We start from the raw sequence: 22236 nt of genomic DNA, 5'->3' as shown, positions 1-22236 counted from the left end.
TCCGCCAGCGACGAGCTCTGTAACCTCAGCCAAGTCACGCTCCTCCCAGACTAGAGGACGGACGGATGGAACCAGGCCAAGCAGCGGGACACACCCCCACACGTGGCAGGAAGCCCTAAGCCTCCAGGGCCTCGGGAGGATGGAAGGAGGCCACCCGGGGCCAGGGGGCCAGCGCAGGCCTGTGACCCTCGGGTCCAAACCCAGTGCTTGACAACATGACCCAGGCTGCAGCTCTACAGCCCCTTGCAAAACAACACAAGTGTGGCAAGCGGTTCTCCCAGCCACTTCCCCAGGGGTAGCGGCGCTAACAGAGCCCTGGGGAGAAGGCGCCATGGTCAAGGGTGCTCAGAGAGAACTGTGTTGGCACGTGTGCACCCAAGGCTTGCCCCCGGGGCTCCCAGAGGCGCCCCTGCTGAGGCCCCACGCACTGGGCGTGAACGAGCCCGGTCTCCTGGCGCCGCCCAGCACTAAAGCAGAAGGCTTCTGAGCAGGCCTCGCGGCGAGTCAGGGACAGTCGACATCCCGGGGGGTCGAGGGGGTTCCCAGTCAGGAAGGGCACAAAGGCAGCCTTGGGAGCTTCACAGCCAGGGACACATCCAGAGCCCCAGACAGGGCTGGGAGGGTAATTCTGGATCAGGAGGGCCTGCAGAGGCCCGTGGGCTCAGAGTGGCTCGCGGTCACACATCGCCCCAGGCCACCTGTCCCAGGCCCGGACAGCAGCCCCGCAGGCCCCTCCCCTGACCCTGCAGGGCCCTCAGGCTGCACAGCAGTCAATCCGGGAGGCCTGTGTCCCCAAAGCCCCTCCTTGCTCCCTGCTCCCAAGGCAGCAACAGACCCCAGCTCACCACGCACTGGGCTGGATGTCAAGGGCAAGGTGGCCCCTGTGCCCCTGGCTCAGGTGAAGGGGAGGCCACAGGTGGGCATAACAGGCCTCCCTCCACGTGCCAGAGCCGCCAGTACCCTTTGTGGGTCGAGTGCCGGGGGCAGGGAGGTTGGGGAGGGGCTCCAGTGGCACCACTGCCACACTGACTCACTGGAGGTGGGGGAGGTGTGGCTTCTCTGGCTTGGGCAGGATCGTGGGCCGGGCTGTGGTCTCGGGCGTGGGCAGCTTCAGCACAGGAGGCCTGGGGGCCACCGGGGGTACATAAAGTCCAGGCTTGGCTGCCTCCCTGAGGGGGACCTCTTCAACCACCTTCAGGAACTTGGGCTTGTTGGCCGGCACGGGAGGGGGCTCGGGCGTGGGTGGCCCCCGAGGGGACAGGTGGAAGGACTTGAGCTTGTCACAGTTCCTGGAAGCGGCGGAAACTGTGCTGGCAGAGCTGGAAGCAGGGCTGGCCCCGTGGCTGGGGATCCGGGGCTCCGGGCTGAGGCTGGCATTCTCGTGGAAGCAAGGTGTTTTCCGTAGGCCGGGCATGATGGGCAGAGCGCCTGGCGGGGGGTCACTCATCCTCCGGGAGGCAGGGGGCACCCTAGGGCCAGGCTCGGCCCGCCTCAGGCCCAGCAGGTCCCTCTTGGAGTCCTCAGGGGGCGGGCAAGCATCTGGGAGACCGCGCTTAGGGGGTGGGGGTGGCAGCAGAGGGCTCGGACCCTTGGAGGTGAAGGAGTGGGCACGGGGCACATCGGAGAAAACTGGCTTCCTGGGTGTGGGCACAGGAGGCGGGGGGTAGGCCGGCGGGTGGATCAGGGCATCTGGAGAGCAAAGAGACCCATGTGGTGAGCAAGCACCACCTGCTGGAGGCTGGGCCAGCACCACCTCCGCCCACCATGGAAGGCCAGAGCCAGGTGGGTATGCAACCTGGCCACCCTACAGCCCAATACCCCGTGCTCTGGATGCGGCTTCCCCTCTTCCTGGCCCACCCCGTCCATCCCTCCACACGGCAGCCTGTGCGAACTTCCCGAAGCCATCAGGCTCCCAAGTGGGAGGAGCGGGAGGCAGGGAGCAAAGAGGCAAGGAGCTCCCCCAGGATCAGGCCTCCGCTGGGGAGGCTGGATGTCCCCTCAGAGGGAGGAGGAGGGGCGGAGCAGGCTGCGGGGAGGATGGGAGTTGGGTTTGCTCGTGACAAGTTCCTCCCAGCCAGGGGAGGAAGCGTAGACTGGAGAAGCCCAGGCCCAGGGCTCAGAGAGGTCCCGGCTGGCAATGTCAGCAGGGCCAACAGCCCATCCACACTAGCTGTGGTCCTGAGCCAGGGGGACCTTCGGTCGTGTGTGTGGGCACGTGGGCGGCACAGGCCTGGGCAGGAGGCGGGAGGGGACCTGAAGCACACAGTGCCTGGTGCTGGTGAGGCAGGTGGTGGCAGAGAGAGGGCACCTGGTCAAGTGCCGCCCACGGGCACTGAGCACCAAGGTGGGAACGCCAACAAGCCACTCTGGGTGGGGAGCCCGAATGCCTGGAGCAGGCAGGCTGGCAGGCAGGAGCGCCAGGCCCCTAAGGTTCAGGGCGGAGATAAGACAGCCCCTGTGTGCTCCCTCCAGCGAGGGGTGGGGCAGATGGAGATGGGGCTTCACCAGGGCTGGGGTCACAGGCCAGAGAGATGAAGGGGTGGAGCGGGGCGTGAGGGCACAGAGACCCCAGGACGAGGGCACCGCGTGGGCTCTGGGCTGGGCTGGCGGGCTGAAGGCCTGTGGGAGCTGAGGCCCCGGGTGGACTCGAGAGGGGAGGCAGAGCTAAGAGGAGGCCACGAGGGGGTCGAGGTGGGCGGAGGACAAGGTCACTGGAGAGGAGGCCGAGGGTGGAGGGACATTCAGAAATCCCTGGAAATATGAGGTTGGAGGGGAGGAGAGGAGCTGGGGCGAGGGAGGAGAGGCTGGGCTGGGGGAGGAGGACCAGGGAGGTGGAAGGGACAGGACCGTGAGGGGATGGCAGGAGTAGGGAGCGACGAGACAGAGGGCACGCCAATATTAGTATGAGATGCCCGCTCAACGCCTGGCCCCCGCCAGGCCAAGTGCTTTGGGAGGTGGGGGTGGGGCGGGGTGCCAAGCGACAGTCCGGCCCAGAGGCACTCAGAGCTATCCTCCCTCCCCAGCTCAGCAACCCTCCCCCGCCCTGGGCTACTGCTGGGCTAACTGGAGGTCAGAGGAGCAGGTGAGCAGAGCCACAGCCTTAAGCCTCTTCTGCTCTGCTCCTCCCAAGACTCGGGCCACAGGAGGAAAACTGGGTCGGTGATACCTGAGGCCCCCTGCGCAGCACCCAGGTGACACTCCCAGCCTGGGGGGCTCTGCCCCAGGCCCCGGTTCCCACCTTCTACCCCAAGCCTGTGGCTGGCCCCGCCTACCCCTGCCTACCCTCAGGCTGCACGGGCTCGGGGGAGTCGGGCTCCAGGTACGAGTCGTCCTCGTCGTCGTGCTCGTAGTCTGTGGGACAGACGGAGGCCGGACTCAGGGCCCGCGGGAGGCAGGGGGCAAGGATGAGGTGGGCAGGATGGGCCCCCAGGACCCAGGCTGCCTGGGGAAGCCCAAGGGACAGAGCAGGGAGGACAGCCGGTCGTGCCCAGGGAGGACCCGGCCGGCCCCCGCCAGGGCCAGGTGCAGAGGGACGTGAGGCAGAGGCTGTGCGCTGGGCCCACCTTCCGTGTCCGTGGGGTGTGGAGAGAGGCTGATGTCCACGGGCCGCTCGATCGCACCGTAGAAGCTGTCTGTGTCGGAGCTGGAGTCGCTGAGGGCGGGAGGGGCGCGGTGAACCCCGGGCGGGGGGCGTCGAGCACTCACCCGTACGACACAAGCACTCGGACACACAGACACACAGACGCAGACAGACACAGGCACGAGCACGCAGACAACTGGACACACGACGTGAACAAACGCACGGATAATCACGAGAACACATGGAGATGTGTGGACGTGTGAAGATCGAGACGCAGGAAAACACACAAGGACAAACAAGAGGGCTGGAGGCTGGGGTGCCTGCCTCCCCACTGAGGTTCCTGCCACAAGTGTGCCCTCTGACTGCCCAGATGGTGCCATCCCCACTGGCCCCAGCCCAGAGGGCTGAGGCCAGGGACGTGAGGCAGGCTCAGCATGCCAGCCCTACCCAGGCCCCGCTCCCGCATCTCTGAAAGGACAGGATGGATGCTCTTCCCGCCCAGAGAGCCCCTGCTACCTGCAGAGCCACTTCACCACGAGGCTGGGACAGGCTGAGCTACCACCCTGGGGACCCAATCTGGCCTCACTCCCCAGGGAGCTGGGGTGGGCGTCAGGGGGCTAGGAACCCAGAGGTCTCAGCTTCTGCAAATGCCTGGCTTCCTGGGTGGGCAGGTGAAAGCGGTGTACCCCCAAACAGGAACTACCGACGGGATACGTGCTTGCATGCTCTGTTTCTACACACACACACACACCCAGTTGGCACCTCCACAAAAGCCCTCAAGGCGGAGATTCTGGGCCAAGCCCCCTGGACAGGGAGGTGAGCACAGCTGTCAAGGGGACACCCCGCCCACCATCTCACCCCAGGCCCACCTGGCATCCAGTGGCAGCTCCTTCTTCTCGTGGAAGTGGCCGATCTCCCTGCGCAGCATGGCCATCCAGCTCTGTGGGTGGGTCAGGGCCTCAGTGGACAGGAGGCCCCCCGGCAGGACCCCAACCTCGCCCCCCCCCTGCACCAAGGTCGGGGAAGACGGGTCCTCCTGAGCCAGCGGGTTCCGAGGGCACTGCCCCCAGGCTCTGGGCACGAGGACCGGGACCCGGAGCAACCCGGGCCCCCCATCACCTTGCGCTCCTCCTCGGAGGAGGCCGAGAAGAACCACGTGCGGTGCTTCTTGCTGATGTGGACGATCTTGAAGGGAAAGACGTTGCTGGACGTCGTCTCCTCCGCCGCCCGCATCACCCTGAGGGCAGGGGACCGGCGGTCACCCTCCGGTCCCCACCCACAGGGACGGCCTAAGCACAGCCCCTGCCTCTGCACCGCTCTTGGCACCCAGCGCAGTGCCCCGAGGGACACGGGGAGATCTGCTGCTGAGGGCTGAGCGCCTGGTGCCTCAGGCCAAGGAAGGCGTGTGGGCAAAGGGGGCACAGCGAGCAGAGCGTGCGGGTCCAGGGGGCTGCCAGGGAGCAGCACGTGCAAGGCCCTGAGACGAGGACATGCCACCCTCACTGCCCACCAATGCCACTCTGTGTGACGCCTTGGGTCCCTGGCCTGCCTGCTGGGGGTGTTCGTGGGGCTCCGTGTCAGCCTCGGCCCTGCCCTGGCTGCCCTGGCTGCCCTGGCAAGGAAGTGACTCACAGCAAGCATGGGGCTCTCATTAAGATCCCCAAGTCTACTGTGCAGGGGCACTGCTGGGCTGGACAACTGGGGCGGGTGTGCCCATCTGGGCCATCAAGGCTGCACCCCCTCAGGCCGAGTGGTGTGTTGGAGAAAGGAAACGACCCTCCCCACCGCCCCCTGGAGCTCCGACCCACTAGCGCCCTGCGGGTCTGGCTCTGGCGCTTGGGCGAGGTTCCCCCACTGAGCTCGGGGCCAGGGTGAGCCAAAGCCTAGAGTCGCTCCCCAGGGCCTCAGTCTAGCTAGATATATCAGGAGACCCTCAGGTTCCCACAGGAGGGGTGGGGCAGAAGGCACAGACTAATGCCCTCGGGTGCGGGGCTGGGCAATGTGACACCAAGACCTAGAGCCAGGAATCACACGTGACCCCTGCTGTGCAGGCCCCCAAGGCCCTGAGTGGGCCCTCGCATGCCAGCATGTCCCACCCTACATGGGGGTCTGGCCCACTGCCCACCTGTCCATCAGTCTGAGAGCCTCTCCAGGGCAGGCTCGTGGCCCCACGGCTGGACCAGCTCACAGCACGTATGAAGCCGGGAGCTGGCCCCAGTCGGGGAGGCCCTTGGAGCTGGGGAGCCTGGGGCAGGGCTGGAGTAGTGGGCTAGGCTATGGGCCAGGGAATGGGGGCAAGGTGGGGACGAAGGAGGGACAGAGCAGTCACTGGGAAGTAACTGAATGAAGACAGCTTATTCCACCCCTGGAGCCCCAGCCTCACCCCCAGGCCCTTGGCAAAGAGCTGAGGGAAGACCACAAGGAGATGCAGCTAGGACAGCGCGGCAGAGGCTGGCAGCAGAGGCTGGACACGGTCCAAAGGGGAGGGGATGGGAGCCATCTCAGGAAAGCCTGGACTTGCCCTGGGTGGCAGCCCTGGCCCTGGGGCCTGGACTAGAAGCAGGGGGCACTCACCGGTTGTAGCCACTCAGGGAGAAGGCGCCCTGCGGGGAGGCAGACGTGCTGCTCTTGAAGTAGTAGATGCATCGCTTGTGGATGATGACAAAGCGCAGGGGCCCTGTGGGCAGTGCGGCGAGGCAGGGGTGAGGTGGGCACCCCCACTGAGGGGGCCCCACTCGCCAGGCCTCCTGCCCTCTCCCCAAGCGCCTGCTGTGGGAACAGATGTGGACAAGCAAAGAAGTGCACTGGCCACTCCGGGGGAGGGGCAGACTCACGGGGCTGTGTGCAGCTACCAGGGGCCCCAGGGACAGGGACTGAAGCTGGCTCAGGGGAGGGCAGAGCCAGGGCCAGAGGCCCCGGAGGCCAGAGCCGCCTTGCAGGGGTCCCTCCACCCCTGGCTGGCGCGGCAAGGGTAGGGGCAAAGAAGCCTAGAGAGCTTGCCAACAAGAGCCACTGGTGAGGAGCTGACCCCAGGCAGTTATGGTGAGAGCCCCTCCCAGACCTGGGGGCATCTCAGCTACAGCCCCTCCTAGAAGGCTCCGGTTAAGAGAATGGATCAATCAGAGCCTGCACAGAGGAGTTCCCTCTGCAGCACAATGGATCAGCACATCTGCACCAGGATACACGTTCAATTCCGGCTGGGCACAGTGGGTTAAAGGTTCTGGTATTGCTGCAGCTGCAGCATAGATCACTGCTGTGGCTGGGTCTGATCCCTGGCCCAGGAACTCCATATGCCACTGGGTGGCCAAGAAAGAAAGAAAGAGGGGAAAAAAAAAAAAAAAAAAAAAAAAAAGAGCCTGCACAGAAACCAAACCAATCAGCCTGGGGCACTTCAACCAGGCAGCACCAGGGCCAGGGAGCCCCCGCGGAGGGCACTGCTGGCGCAAAGGCATGGGGCGCTCGTGGCTGGTCAGAGGGACAGGCAAGGCCCTGATACTCTTGGGTGTTCGGTGTCCCAAAAGCTAGGCATCTCCCAGGCCTAGAGGCTCCCTCCCTCTCCCAGTCTGTTTTCCAGGGACCAGAGCCCCCATCTCCCGAAGGTCTGAAGGACCAGGACCCAGATGGGTCTCAGCCTGGCACTTGGGTTATAATGGAAAGACTGACCCCCAACTCACTGAACAAGCATGTGATAAGGCAAGGGCACCACCCAGGGGCCAGACCAACTAGGCCAACAAGAGCCCCCGGCCCGGGGCTGCAGGCTGAAGCCCCCTTGGTCAATGGGTCAGCACTGTGCACCAAATGCCCATCCTACCTCCACTCAGCTGTGCCACCCCCAGACCTCCCACAGGCCTGGGGGCTGGGAGGTCAACCCCTGGTTCGCTAGGGGATGCCAGCACCAGGGAGAGAAGGGCAACTCCAGGGGGCCCACCAGGTAAAGAAGGAAGTTGAGAGTCATCCAAAGAGGTCCAGTGGAGAAGTGGGGGCACAGGGCCAGGGCTCAGCCCCGTACCCACATCCTCCCACTGCGCTCCCACCACTCAGGGGACTTACATCTGAGCAGCTGCAGTTGGGTACCACCTTTCTTGTGCAGGTAGCCAGCCTTGGCCACACCCCCAGGCATGGTTAGCAAGTTCTGGGCACCAATGGCCTTCATGGGGACAGGCCAGTGCATCTCCTCGGCCGCCATGAAGCTGCAGTGAAAAGGGAAGGGGATGTGTCTCAGCCGGGGGTTGGGGGCAGAAGACGGCTTAGCTGGCAGCATGCCCGGACACTGCAAGTTCCTGGAGACAGCAGGAAGGTTCAAGGCAGCAAAGGGCGATGCAACCCCTTTTCTGAAGGCCCTGGGCGTCTAGGTGGGACCCCAGGGAGGGACAAAGCCACTGGTCCACTTGGTCAGCCCCCAGTCCATTCTGCTGCACACTTGGCTTTCAAGGACCCTGGGAGCTAAGTGTGTTCCTTCATTGTCACCGGCTCATTCTGCGCACATCTAACTCATGGCTCCGGATGTCCCGCCTTACACTCCCACCTGCCCTTGGCCAACTTCTGTCCACCCCTTTCTTTCTTTTTTTTTTTTTTTTTTGCCATTTCTTGGGCCACTCCCGTGGCATATGGAGGTTCCCAGGCTAGGGGTCCAATCGGAGCTGTAGCCACCGGCCTACGCCAGAGCCACAGCAACGCGGGATCCGAGCCGCGTCTGCAACCTACACCACAGCTCCGGCAACGCTGGATCGTTAACCCACTGAGCAAGGGCAGGGACCGAACCCGCAACCTCATGGTTCCTCGTCGGATTCGCCAACCACTGCGCCACGACGGGAACTCCCCATCCCTTTCTTAAGGCCCTGAGACCAGGAAGCAGGAAAGCAGGTAGCCAAGTGGGCCCAGTTCCCGTCCTGACTTACTTTCTGGGGGATCCCTAGGCCTCAGCTGCTGAAGCTGTAAAACGGGAGTGCACCCTGGTCAACAGCGGCCATGACAACCGTTTCTTGGCTTGACTGGGATCCACTGTCTCCCCATCGGCCTGGGGCATCACTCAGGCGAGGACCACACAGCACAGTCACCAGGGACAGGCTGCCTGCCTCCAGGTTACCCCAGGCCCACAGGACCCTACATTCCAGGCCCCGCCCCTTCTGGGCCGCCTGCCCTGTTCCAGCTGCTCTCCCTGAAACCTCCCAGGCGGTTTCAGTTTCCCGCTTCCCGCCCCTGCCTGGAATGACTGCTCCCCTTCCTCACATAGAGAACTCCTACTCATCCGTCAAGACCCAGACTCAGAGTCCTCTCTTCTGTGAGGCACCTCAATGCCCAATCACCTTCAAGCTCTTCCATATCCCTGGTTCTTCTGAACAGCACCCCCAACCCTGCATTGCTTTATCCAGCGCCTGATCCCTTCTGGGGCCACAGCAGAGTTGGAGGAGTAGTTAGCGTCGGAGCCAGAAGCCCAGTTTTCCTAGAACTCCCGCCGTCACAAGCCTCCTTCCCAAACCCGCACAGAGAACATCGGCATTCGCCATCCAATGTTCACCTCCCCCGTCCCCGGGACGACTGCTCCTCCGCCTTGGCCTCTGCCTCGGTCGCTCGGGCTGCCCCCTCCAGCTCCACCTGCACACAAAGCCAACCCCTCCGGCCTGCGCCCCCCACCAATAGCAGCGGTTCCAACAAAGACGCGCCACCTCCGCCGGCCAGCAACGGACAGAGCCCCGCGGGGCGCAGAGAGGAGAGGGCTGCGCCACGCCCACCCACGGGAGGTGGCAGCCCCGAGCCAGGCCTGCACCGGCCCGGGAGCCCCCAGACCCTCCGGGCCCGCCCACGCCCGCCTTTGTTCTCGCCGGAAGCGCCGGCTCAGTCCGGCTGGGTACTCACGGCGTCCACGCGGCGGGCACGGCCGGGTTCCGGGGGGCGGCCCGCGCCCTCCTCCCCTGCGCGCACAGACAGGGCTCCGGGCCGCGCGCCCCCGCCGCCGCCTCGCCCCCGGCGCCCACCTCTCGCCGGCCCCAGCCCCGCGGCCGCAGCCCCGCGCCCGCCATGCCGTCGCCGCGCCCCCGGCCCCGCGCCCGGAGGCCGCCCCCCGCCCCCGGCCCCGCCCCGGCCCGCAGGCTCCGCCCCTCCCGGGCGGGGCGGCCCCGGGCAGGTGAGGAGCCGCCGCCCGCCCGTCGCGCCCGCGGGGCCTCGGTTTCCCCGAGGGTGGGGCGGGCGACGTCTGAGGCGCAGCCCCGAGTCTGGAGGCCGACGACGCGAACGCGGCGGCTCTGCTTCACCGCCCCATCGCTGCCTCAGCGCGCGCTGGGGTCCCACCTGGTCCCACCCCGCTGCCGGCTGGCGGGCCCCTGAGAAAGTGGCTTCTCCCTCCTGAGCCTCAGTCCGCACGTCTGTACATGGGGTGAGGCCGCCCTGCCGGGCGGTGGGGTTAAACCGGGTCTGGCTGGCGAGCCCCCACCAGGCCGAAAGCACTCAAGCTCCCAGGCGGGGCAGCTGTTTCCCGTGCCCCCTCCCGGCAGGGCCGCCTGGCGTCTCTGACCAGCTGAGCTGACCCTGGGCCCCCTGCAGGCGTGGGAGCTGGTCCTTGGCCCCTCTGCCTGCCTGGAGATATGTGGGCACCTCTCCCAGGACAGCCCTGGGCTGGCTAAAGGCTGGCGAAGACTGGCGAGGTCTGGAGGCTTCCCAAGCGTTCTGCCTCTTCTGCCTCCCACCTGCATGCCTGCTGCCTGCGCCAAGACCGTGTGGCAGAGGGTCCCTCTAACAGCCTCCTCCCTGCTCCTGTCCAGCTGTCTGTACTGGGTGCCCTCCCTGGTTTCCTGGCCCCCAACCTCGGGGCAGCTCTCTGGCCCCTTCCCTCTGCAGCCAACCCTGGCCTCTCACTGCAGCCTCCCCTGCCTCTGTGCCTCTGTTCCAGTGCTCTTACCAGACCCTCCACGGCAGCATACCCAGCCATCCGGGTCCTTTAGGCCCTCCTCCCGGCCCCCCTGCCTGTCCCCCTGCCGCCACCTCTGGGCAGCCCCCCACCACTTCCTCACCTCAGCTCCCTCCCCAGCCCCCACTCCACACATTCTCAACACACATGCCATTCCCCCGGCACTGCTTTGTGCTAGATCCCAGGACCTGCTCCTGTCCAGCTGGCCCTTCTGGGTCCAGCCCCTGTGGACCTTTCTCACCAGCTCGCCTGCCCTCCACCTCCTGTGCGCCTGTGCCAGCCGGGCCCTGGGGCTCCTGTTACTCAAACCCCCCAAGCTCCTATTTCCAGGCCTCTGTCCACACCGTCTCCACTGCCTGAGATGGTAGCAGAGCTAACTCAACCCTCTAGCATTGGTTCAAATGAACACGGGTCCTTCACAAACTCTTCCAAACACAGAAGAGGAAGGCACTCATTCTAAGTGGGCAGCGTTTCCTTGATATGCTACAAAGTAACATAACATCTTTTCTATCAAAGGAAACCTTGGTGACTCCATTTTGTTCCGGTTTGGCCTTCCTGCCACCCCCACCCTCCCCTTTCCCTCTTCTCCCAGTAACAATTTGTTTCGAATTAGCCAACGGAGAGGAATGTGCACCCTGACCTGACCCATGGGAAGGGGACGGGCACATCACCAGCGCGAGGGATAAATAGGGAGGGTCTCTTCTTCTTTGTGCTTGCGGACCCGCGCCCTTCTGCGGAAGGAAAGAGCCTTGTCGAGATCTCCCCGTGTTCGTGTGTCTCATTTTCTGACACTGGCGATCTGAGCCATGTCCCCAACATCACCAAAACCAAAGAGCTCCCAAGAAGACGACACACACCGATATCCCTTATGAGCATAGACCTGCAGTTCCTCAACCAAACACTAACAAACTGAGTGCCGCTTCTACACCGTGTGCAAGTGGAATTTATTCCAGGAATGCAAGGTTGATTTGCTATGCAAAAGTCAAAGTATGCAATACGTCACATCAATTGAATAAAGAGAAGCCACATGACTATCTCAATAAGATGCAGAAAAAGCATTTGACAAGAACAACAATCAACAAACTAGGCCTCGGAGGAACCTTCCTCAGCCTGGGACAGGATATCTATGGAAAACCAGCGCTCCGCATCCCAGTCCATGGGGAGTGACTGAACACTTTCCCGTAAAATCAAGGACAAGGCAGGGACATCTGCTCTTGCCACTTTTTTTTTTTTTTTTTTTTTTTTGCCAAGCCTGAGGCACATGAACATTCCCAGGCCAGGGATCGAACCCAAGCCACAGATGTAACCTGAGCCACAGCAGTGACAACGCTGGATCCTTAACCTGCTGAGTCACACGGGAACTCCTGTTGCCGCTTCTAGTCAACTTTGTACTAGGGGTTCTAGCCAGGACAATGAGGCAAGAAGAAATAAAGGCTATTCAGATTGGAAAGGAAAAAGTAAAACTACTTACACCGATGATTATATAGGAGAAAATTCTAAGGGATCCACTAAATAAGGGTCAGATCTAATAAACGAGCTCGGCAAGGTGGCAGGACACCAGATCAGTACAGAAAAAGCCATCCTATTTCTCTGTGCCAGCAACGAACAACCCCAACATGAAGAAAGGGTTCGCTCAAGGATCCCCTCTTTCAGGTGGTCCTCCCTGACCTCTGGCTGGTCCTGCGTCACTCTCTTTACCATCACCAGCTCAGGCCCAGCAGAGGGGGGGCCCAGGCAGTTCCAAAGGGGATGCAGAAGGTTGACCCTGCTAGGTGTTAGGGACCTCAAGTTGCCTGGAAGGCACAGGGAGCTGAAACAGCCCCCCATATATCACATCCTTTCCAGGCAGGTGTGCTGGAGGGGGGGTGGCAGAACAGAGGACTCATGGCGCCGGTGCCTCCTCCTGGCCCCAAACCTGGTCAGCTCAGTGGCCAGGCAGGTGCTCTGTGGCCGGAGGAAGGCAGGTTGGAGCTCCCCCCTCACCTCCCCTGGGAATGTCCCTGCCTCAGAAGAGGGGCCATCGAAGTGGGAGCTCATCTTGATACCCAAACACTCTGCAACCCCCCAGCCTTGCCTTGCACCTCTGGGTGAGCTGGGTTGGCACCCTCCCCGGAGCCCAGAACCAGGCCGAGCTGGAGCAGGACGGGGAAGTGGTGGCTGAGGGCGAGGGTGACGCTGGGCCGTGCTGATGCGGACCACACAGCTCTGGGGGAATTTCCACCCAGTTCGCAGCTCCAATGCCACTGGTGCCCAGGAAAGTCCAGGGGAGTCCCCAAGGGGCACCCATGCTCCTGGCCAGCTTGGCCTCCCTGCTCTCTCCCTCAGGGCCCAGGGGCCCCTCACCAGCAGGAAGCCTCCGTCCCTCCGCCACAGGGCAGACACCCCCACGGTGACTCCTCCCTGTGCTGCTGGCAGTGCCCACCGGGCAGCCCTGGTGGGAGCTGGCAGGGAGTGTGCCAGAGCCCTGGGCTCCAGTCCTGCCAGGCCTGTCCTCCCTCCAGTTAAAAGGGGCCTGGGAGAGCCCAATCCTCACAGCCCGGCACAGTCCGGCAGCAGTGACGGGGCCTCCCCTGGGGACATCTGTCCCTCACAGGAGGGGACTGAGGCCACCCAGTGGGCCGGCAGCAGGTCAGCACTCACGTTCCAGGCTTGGGCCGCCGGGGGCAGGGCTCAGGAGGCACAGGGCAGCGTCGACGGGCCGCGCGAGCCCTTCCAGGAGGTATGCGATTGTGTGTACCTGCGTGTGAGCAGCACACCCACTAGGGAAGGCAGGCACCTCTGAGCCTCGGCTGTGCTCCTGTGCCCACCCCCACCTCCCCTCAGAGTTGAGACTGGTCTGTGGGACCCAAGGCCTAAGGCTGTCGGGTGGGGACAGAGCTGGAGGGTGAAAACCGCTGTCACACAGCCACAGCCCCGCTGAGCTCCCCTCCCGCCTGGCTGTGAGCCCAGGGCCACACTGCAGCTGTAGTCTGCACCCTCGGTCATTGTCACTGACGGCGCCCCAAATAGGACATGTGCATGAGCTGCACAGCTTGAATGCAGAAGGCTCTGTGTGTGCACGTCAGTGTGTGCGCACGCCTGTGTGCCCGTGTGAGCCCGTGCCCGGGAGCGGACGACACCTGCAGGTTCAGCCCCAGCTGTGGTGAGGGAGCTGACGCCTCGGGTGACCACAGTGTCAGGGGGTTCCTGTCAGTGGTGACCAGGCCGGCCTGTTCGTGAGAGCCGCAGGGGAGGTGGGGCTGGGAGTCCCAGCCCCAGTGGAGAAGAGGCCAGGTCCCCCAGTGCACACGTTCACACCCACCCACCTGTGTAAACCACACGTGCACTCGCACACTAACATGCATGTGTACTCACCCGCACACTCATACATCCACACCCGCACACAACCTCTAGGGGCTAACAGGACCCTCAGGCGGGCTCAGGGCCCTGGGCGGGCAGCCAGGGCCCAGGTCCGGGTCGTCATCCCTGCCTCGCAGCCCCGCGCTGGTCCAGCGCCAGGTCTGACCGGACAGCTGGCCACACCCCAGGCTTCCCTCCCATCTCACGGCCCAGGAGGCTGAGCCGGGCTCTGTGCTTCTCAGAGGTCACCCCACGTCATCACCACAACACCCCTGAGAGTGAGCCAGCACCGTCCCCACGTCACCGATGAAGACACCACGGGTCAGAGAAGCTGAGGAACTCAGAAGTCAAGTCACACAGCCAGTCAATGATGGAGCGCCCCCCACGCCTGGCCCAGAGCGGGCGCTAGGCGGCGCGGGGCCCCAGCGCCTGACACCCAGCTCCTTCTCGCTCCCCTTTCAGTTTCTCCTCCTTCTTCCTCTTCCCAGAATCTTTCTCCATAAAAGAATGAAAACCAAAACATCCCTACAAAGGCCCGTGACCAGCGGTGCCAGGGGAGGGAGGCTCGACCTGGGCCCCTGAGACCCCGGGGCTCTTGGACACCCCACCAGGCCCCCAAGCTCAGCACTCCCGGGGGGCTCACACAGCTCGCTCTGCCCTCCTGCAGGCACAGGACATGCTCGTACTCACACCACACACACAATCACGCAGTGTGTAGGCACACAGAACCCAAAGGCCAAGCTGCCCTGGCATGGTGTACCGTGGGAAGGCTCGCCCGACCCAGGCCCCACCCTCCTGCCAGCTGCTGGCTGAGTGGCGCGTGACCCAGGGGCAGCAGTGGTGTCTCTCTGGGCGCCGTTTGCCCCGGCCATCCCTGAGGGCTCTCCTCTCAAGGGCCCGGGGCCAGCGTCCTGCGGGTGCCCACCGCGGCCCCAAGGAGGGCCCTGGCTCCCACGCGGAGCCTCCCTCAGCGGTTCTACGGGTGCTGGGCTGACACCACCTCCCGAACCCCCAGCCCCAGGGCTGCCCACTGACCTGGTGGCACTGACCCAGCACATGGCTCTCTTCCTGCCCGGCACTGGATTGGAGGCAGGTGTCCTGGGGCCCGGGAAGGCCATGTGGCTCAGGGGCCATGGGGCGGGGCTTCAGCCCGCATCCTCCAGGCGGGTGAGGCCCGATGCCCCGCACTGCCCGGAATGCCGCCTGCTGGCTGCGTCCGCCGATCCCTCCTGCTGGCAGCTGCCTGCTGCATCTGGGGCCTGCGGCCTCCAGGGCTTCCTCCCCGCCCAGGACTTCCTGTTGCTGGATTGCTGGGCAGCCCCCGGTAGCCAGCACTTCCTGCCTTCCACCCTTCAAGGGCCTGAGGCCCGTTGGGGCCCAGTACAGTGCCCTGTCAGCACTGTTTAGCCTGCTGGGTTTTAGCCGTGCCCACTGTGGCCAGAGACCACAGCTCTCCAGGCCCAGGGGCGAGGCCAGCCATGTCCCCTGGGAGGAAGCGCCCCTGCAGTCCCTCCAGGGCCAGCTCCGCGTACTTGGCTTCTTCCCAGCAAATACCTGATGGCCCAGAAGCCCAGCTTCCCAGCCCCTGAGATACCTCCACAAGAAGCTAGTGCTTGTGCCCCACACAGGGAGCTCACTACCTCCCTGGCGTGCTCCTGCCACCAACGTGGACACAGCCACCCACTCCGCCTTCTGAGGCCACAGAGAGGGGCTGTGCCTCTTGCATCAGGAGCTTTTGGCGTTTCAAGGTAGCCCTTGATACCAAGGGACCAAGGGGCCAGTTCCGAGCCTGCGCCAGGCATTTCCCCATCACCTTCCCTCCCTCTCCCCCCACCAGCCTCCCATGCCAGGCACAGCCTCTGTGACCGGGCTGGGCTTACACGCCTCCGGTGATCGCCACTTTCTGCTGCCTCTGCAAACACCTGGCTGTCTGCTGCCTCTGCAAACACCTGGCTTGCTAGAAAGCACTTTTGGCCTGAGTAGCAAAGCAGCCCCCATCACTCCCTGCTCCCTGGCCCATTCCACTCAGGATGCAGCCCCTCTCCTGGGCCTACCCTGCCCCGCCAAGCCCCACTTCCTCCCCTGCCCAGCTCCACAGCCGGGAAGCAGGGAGCAGGGATTCAAGCCCAGGCTCTGGCGCTGAGGCCCCAGGTCCCCTGCCTCTCCCCAAGCCTGGGTCTCCAGGTCACAACGCTCCAAGATGGAAGCAGTGCTCTGGGGCCACGGCAGGATGTGAGGGTGACAGAGGCCGTGGACCACAGGGTCTTTGGGAGTTGCAAAGGCCTCACCCTGCCCACCAGGTTTCCCAGGGCACAGCCCCACAGCCAGCTGTGCCAGCACCTGGCCATCGCACATACGCGTGTCGGGGCACTGAGGGAGGCATTCTGGGGCTGGGGCTCCATCTCCCAGAGAGTACACAGCTCCAGGCTTCTGCCAAGGCCCCCACGCCACCTGGGGGCAGCCCGGGTCTCAGGCCACCCGCTGTGCCCTGGAACCCGGGGAGTTCAGGCTTTTGTGCCCAAGCTCTCCTCAAGGTGGGTCCAGTGACCCTGGCCTCCCCAGCCCGCGACAACCTCAGTGCCCCCCAACCCCGTGGCTGAAAGCTGACCAAGGAGATGGACAAAGGGGAGGTCACGTGGGGGCTTGTCCCCTTCTCCTTCACAGCTGCCCAGAGCGGGCAGACCCACTAGTCAGACCCAGCCTGGCACCCAGCCCACTTCTGCCCTTTGCCAGCTGTGGGCCTCAGGATACTGACTGAGCCTCTCTGAGCCTTAGTTATCTCACCTGGAAATGGATGATGACGGTTGAGATAAAACAGCAGGTTAGGAGCCCCCGGGACAGGGACCAGCCGGGACAGGTCAGCAGAGCAGATCTGGGGTTGGGGCTTCAAGTGGCTGAGGGACCAGAGGGGGTGCCCAACAGGCTCTAAATCAGAGGAGGGGGCCATGTTTGACTGGGACGGGGGTGGGATGAGGAAGTCAAGGCAGGGCAGCAAGGCACCAGCCCAGGGAGGCTGGGCAGTGGCGGTGGGGTGGGGGGGCTGCAGGCATGGAGATGAAGAGATTGCCAGGAACCAGGAGCATCCAGCTCTCCCTGGGATGTCCCCCACTTGTGGGACAGATGGAAGGATGGATGAGGAGGCCTGGGGTAGAGGCCGAAGTCTGAGCCTCCCCTGCCCCTGCCTCTGCCCCCAAAGAGCCCTGAGCACGTAACCCCAGTAGAGGCAGGAGCAGGCAGAGGGCCACAGGCGCTGGAGCCCTGGCACAGCACGGCAATGCCACGGCGGAGTCAGGGCCCCAAGCAGAGGAACGGGGACTACGTGGTAGTCAGACCCGCGTTGACCTCTGCCCCTCGTTTCCCTCTGGAGACTGAGGTCCGGCTTCCTGGGCTGCTTGGCGAGCCCTGGGTCCCTGCACTCCGCGCCCTCCCATCTCCCAAGGCCACGTTTCATCTGTGCAGCAAAGAACGCTGTTCCAGAAAGAGGACGTCTAGGCCCTCCTCTCTCCTCCAAAGCTCCCCGAACTTCTCGCTGGGATGGGAACAACTGCAGAGGGGACCCCACACCAGCGTCCCAGCAGTAGGCGGGGCTGGGGCTGGGGTCTTCCACCCCACTCACCCCTAGCCCCCAGGGTGGCTGCCTCAAATTCCAGGCCTAGGGTCCACCCATCATGCCAGATACAGGACACTTACCAGGGTGGGTGGAGCGAGCCAGCAGGGCGGGGCAGGGGCCGAAAGTCCTCCTGAAAAAGAGGGAGGGAGAGACTTCTGGGTTCCTGGGGTCCTCAGCCTGCTCTGGAGTGAGGCAGATGCCACGTGTGCAGCGGCCACAGAGACACCAGGGTTCAAAGAGGGAACTGACCAGGCTGGTGACCAAGGAACAGAGGTGTGGGGGCTGGAAGCACACTCCCAGGAACCCAGACCTGGTCCCTCCACAGTCACCCAGGGCTCCAGGGTCCAGCCTGGTTCCTGCCTGGCGCCTCGGTGCCAAGGAGGGCCTGCCAGGCTCAGGGAGGGCCCTGGGCCCAAGGAAGGGTGACTGGCACCTCCACTGGTGAAAACCTCAAGGTCTCAAAATAAGGCACTTTGCATCAGTCCCTCACAAAGGGCTAGGGCCACCAGGCAGCCCGGACCCACCTACTCAGTCCCCACCCTCCCAGGCCCCAGCCCCTCCCCTCTTTGAGCCTCTCTCCCTGCCTTCTTCCTGCACAGGGCTGTGAGGAGTCTGGGAGCTGAGTCCTGGGCACCATCCAGCTGGGCCAAGGGAGCGGGTGGCACAGAGGCAGGGTCCCGCCCAGGGCAGTGGGCTGAATGGGGGCCCCAGAGACGGATGTCTGAGTCCTAGTCCCCGGGAACTACGGTCACGGCCTCACTGGGAAAGGGGGCTTTGCCTGTGGAGTGAAGGACCACAACATGGGCCCTGAATCCAACAAGCGTCCTTTTTGTTTGTTTTCTGACTTGTTCTGTTTTGTCTTCTTAGGGCCCCACCATGGCATATGGAGGTTCCCAGACGAGGGGTCGAATCAGAGCTGCAGCTGCCGGCCTACACCACAGCCACAGCCACGTGGGATCTGAGCTGCTCTGCCACCTACACCACAGCTCACGGCAACGCCAGATCCTTAAGCCACCGAGCGAAGCCAGGGATGGAACCTGCATCCTCCTGATGCTAGTGGGGTTCATTATTGCTGAGCCAGGACGGGAATTCCACAAGCCTCCTTGTAAGAGGCAAAAGAGAAGGAAAAACTCGCAGAAAAAGAGGTCAGACTTATGGTTGCTAGAGGCAGAGGGTGGAAGGCGGGGGAATTGGAGGAAGGGATCAAAGGCCCACACTTCCAGTTAGGAGGTAACGTCCTAGGGATAGGACCCACAACGTGGTGACAGGTAACCTGCTGTGTGGCCACAGGGAGGCTGTAAAGAGAGGAATCAGAAGCAACATTTTCCTCCTTGTCTTTTTTTTTTAATATTTTGAGGGCCACACCCATGGCATATGGAGGTTCCCAGGCCAGGGGTGGAATCAGAGCTGTAGCCGCCAGCCTGCGCCACAGCCACAGCCACAGCCACACCAGATCCAAGCCTCGTCTGCGACCTACACCCCAGCTCACGGCAACACCGGATCCTTCACCCACTGAGTGAGGCCAGGGATCGAGTCTGCGTCCTCATGGACACCGGTCAGATTCGTCTCCCCTGAGCCACGACGGGAGCACCTCTTTTCTTTTTATCGTATCTGCGTGAAAGACGGCGAGAGCTGATCCCATTCTGTCAATCATTTCACGATGCACGCACATCAAGCCGTCGTGCCATATGCTTTAAACTTAAAAATTGAAAGAGAGAGAGAGGACGGGTGAAGACAGAGATTGGAGTGGGGTGGCCATAAACCAGGAAGCCTGGGGCTGCTGGCATTGACCGGAAGCTAGATGAGGCAAGGAAGCAGAAAGGAGCCTCCCGCAGAGCCTCTGGGCCGCCTCGATTCTGGAGTCTGGCCCCCAGGACTGGGAGACTACATCTCTGATTTTTCAGTCCCCAGCATGGTACTTCGTCAGGGCAGCCACGGGAACCTTTCCGTGGAGGGCCGGGATCCTTCCCCAGACCGCTGCCCTCCGTGTCAAGTCCTGCAGGGTGAGGCTGGCTCTGTGTGAGGCCCTGGTGTGCATCTGGCCGGACAGGCTGGATCTGAGCTGGCCTCCCTGACCATCCACGGCCTCCCGCGGGCCTGGCTCACCACCCGCCCCCTAGGGTGGGCAGGGCAGAGGCCATACCTGGCCCATACCCGCCAGACTTGCTGGGTCCACTCCTGGCCCCTGGCAAGCCCTTTCCATCAGGAAGCAGAGGCCAGGTTGGTTCCCTGGCTGAGGGCGTGGGGTGTGGCCCCTGCTCACTGCCCTGGGCCCTCGACTCTGGGCCTGTGCCCCCGCCCCACCGTGCCCCCTTCCCAGGAGCTGCCAGCCTCCTCCACCTCCACCTGTACCCTCTCCGAGAAGGGCCCCCTCATCCTTGGAGAACAGAACCCCCAGAACCTCACCCCTTCTCTGAAATCTCCAAGTCAGTGGCACAGCCTTGCCCTCGAGCCTGTCACCTGTGTCCCCCCAGCACCCCCTGGGCCTGGGCCCCATGAATCCCCAGAGCCCATGTCAGTGCCCGGCCCACAGGAGGGGCCCAGAGACAGGTGGGTTCAGCATCACATCTACACCCAAGGCTGTACCCTGACACGGCTGTACCAGCCCACGCCTGGACGTCCCGCAGAGCCAGCGTGAAGGACTGTGATGCGGAGCTAGTCCGACCCCCAACAAGAACTGATGTCCAGCAGCTGCGGCAACGTCCTGTCGCCCCAGGACCCCTGCCTGGCACGGTCCACCAGTGCTGGCGGCTCTGGGTAAGCACTGGGGTCTGCTCATTGCGAAACAGGCCAGACCAGCGTCCCCAGAAGACGGCAGTGTGCTGGGGCCCAGGAGAGAGCACCAGGTGCTTCTCAGGGCTGCCTGGGGTGGAGGCGTGAGGGCGTGAGAGGAGGTGCAGAAAGGGGCACACGCGGGGCCATCTGAGGGGACGGCCAAGGGGCAGAGGTGCGGGTTCCATCTGGAACACTGGGTCCCCGTGGGGAACTCACAAAGCACACACATCCCTGGAGGCCCCCAGCCCCACAGCACCGCAGGGCCTTCTTCCCCAGGCCTGGCATCGGCCTCCAGCAGACCTTCCCAATTTGGGCAGCATCTCTCAGGGGCCGGGGCTGGGGGCTGGATCAGCATGCGGAGCACGACGGGGCTCAGAAAGGCCACCCAGGGGCCTGCGCCAGGCGCCAGGCGTCAGGCACGCAGCCCTGGAGAGGGCAGGGCTCCTGGGAGGATAGCTGGGTGGGGGACTCCAGGCCCAGGGCCAGCGTCCTGGGGGGCAGGGTCCGTGATGGGCCCTGGTGAGGGGTGGGCGGGTCTGGGGGAAGCACAGGTTGGCATCACCACTCTCGTCTTCAACCACAAGCCAGCAGAGGCGTTTCAGGATTCACACTTCAGTTCATCATGACACTGACAAGTTTCCACCTTTTAACTGCTCGAGAAAAAACGCTCCAGAGTGTGACGTGTGGGCACGTCCACCCCCATGTTCCTGGTCCCTTGCCCACCAAGGCAGCCTGCCCTTCTGCCAGCCCCACCCCGCCTGGCCCGGAGAGGCTCACGGCCGCCAGCATGGGCACCCCGAGGCCGCGGGCCCTGCACGGGGCACAGGGCGCTGCCCCCCCAACCCCGGCTCCCCTTCAGATGCTCCTGCCCACCTGACCTTGGCGGGCAACACGGCGCAGTGACAGTACAGCAGTGCTTCCAGTACAGGCTTCCGTGGGGACAGGACAGACTCGGTCCCTGGTCCACGCTGAGCCTGTTTCCTCACGTGAACTCCGGACTCCCAGCTCCCGTGGGGTCCTGGCGGCCACGGCCATCCAGGTCATGTCAAGGGGACCACCTCCTAAACCGCCCCTGCTCAAAGCCAGGCCACACTTGCCCACCCTGCCCCTGCGGGTCTGGACCCCGAGCTTCCCGGCCTCCCTGCCCACCGCTGGCCCTATTCCAAGCCGCATCCCCGGGGTTGGAAATTCCACGCCCAGGCGACCGACGTCTTTCCCTGGCAGTGTGTGCGGCCTGGAGCAACATCTCCCCCTCCTGCCCCTCCGGCCCCCCCAGACCCACCGCCGCCCGCAGCCCTGCCCTTTGCCAACACAGGCTCCGCCCACATGCGGGGACCCCCCCCCCCCAGCTCCACAGAGAGGCTGGCTCCACCCGCTCATGCCCCTCCTGCATGCTGACTGGTACCGCATTTTCAGTTTGCTGACTGCCCCTCCACGCCACATAGCTCCCGGGGACAGCCATTCCAGGTCTCTGTCCCTGCAGTAGGCCAAGCATGAAACTGGCACTGGGTACCTCCTGCAGCAAGAACAGATCCCACCCTATTAGCTAGACACCCCCTGCTCTGCATGGGACCCAACCAATGGAGCTCACTTGCTGAATTAAACCTCTCCTCTTGCCCCATCAGCCCCACGTCTCCGTCCCTCGGGGCCTCCGGCTGCAGAGATGGATGCCTAGTGCGGGGGCTCCAGCACCCACTGAGCAAGGCCTGGGCATTCCCGGAGTGACCTCAGCCAGCCACTTGACCTCTCCCGGCCTCAGTGTCCTTGTCCACAAACAAGGCCAGCAACCACCATCGGCGGAGCAGGTGTGGGGCGCGGAAAATGCCATCTCATATCCTGTGCGCCCAGGGGGGCGCATCCCCAGGCAGACCAGGCTGCTCCACACTGCTGCCCACCCTCCACGCCAAGGGGGTGTGGCTGGGCGGGAATCCGCCGAGCCCCTTGGTCAGGCTGCCCAGAAGGACAGAGACCGTCTCCTCTGAGGTCAGAGTCAGGCTGACTCCCGGCAGACGATGAACCCACAGAGGG

At 63.9% G+C, this 22236-nt stretch overlaps 1 protein-coding gene across 20 annotated transcripts in view; it reads right to left on the bottom strand.

Annotated features, from left to right (window-relative positions):
• The window catches only part of SH3BP2 (SH3 domain binding protein 2), a 35863-nt gene that overhangs the window by 2749 nt on the left and 10878 nt on the right, over positions 1-22236 (bottom strand). For 5 of the 20 annotated variants that reach the window (XM_084971329.1, XM_021100938.2, XM_005666488.4 and 2 more), the window contains 8 exons: positions 17514-17563; positions 7631-7770; positions 6155-6257; positions 4700-4817; positions 4450-4520; positions 3564-3652; positions 3283-3351; positions 1035-1689 (listed from right to left, as the gene is read on the bottom strand). In XM_084971329.1, the coding sequence (XP_084827455.1) occupies positions 1035-1689; positions 3283-3351; positions 3564-3652; positions 4450-4520; positions 4700-4817; positions 6155-6257; positions 7631-7766 (1241 nt within the window). In that variant the 5' untranslated portion in view covers positions 7767-7770; positions 17514-17563. Of the gene's footprint in view, positions 1-1034; positions 1690-3282; positions 3352-3563; positions 3653-4449; positions 4521-4699; positions 4818-6154; positions 6258-7630; positions 7771-9436; positions 9617-9868; positions 10478-14858; positions 15078-16607; positions 16749-17513; positions 17564-22236 lie in introns of those variants that run through there. The other 15 variants (XM_084971334.1, XM_084971333.1, XM_084971332.1 and 12 more) reach the window with 9 other exon arrangements.

The sequence above is a fragment of the Sus scrofa genome, chromosome 8, assembly GCF_054392235.1.
Source record: "Sus scrofa isolate SSC_HxYL_T2T_F1_AM1 chromosome 8, Sscrofa_HxYL_maternal_Yorkshire_Landrace_v2.0, whole genome shotgun sequence".
Lineage (NCBI taxonomy): Eukaryota > Metazoa > Chordata > Mammalia > Artiodactyla > Suidae > Sus > Sus scrofa.
The sequence above is the reverse complement of the archived record's forward strand: the minus strand, read 5'-3'. Positions and strand labels throughout refer to the sequence as shown.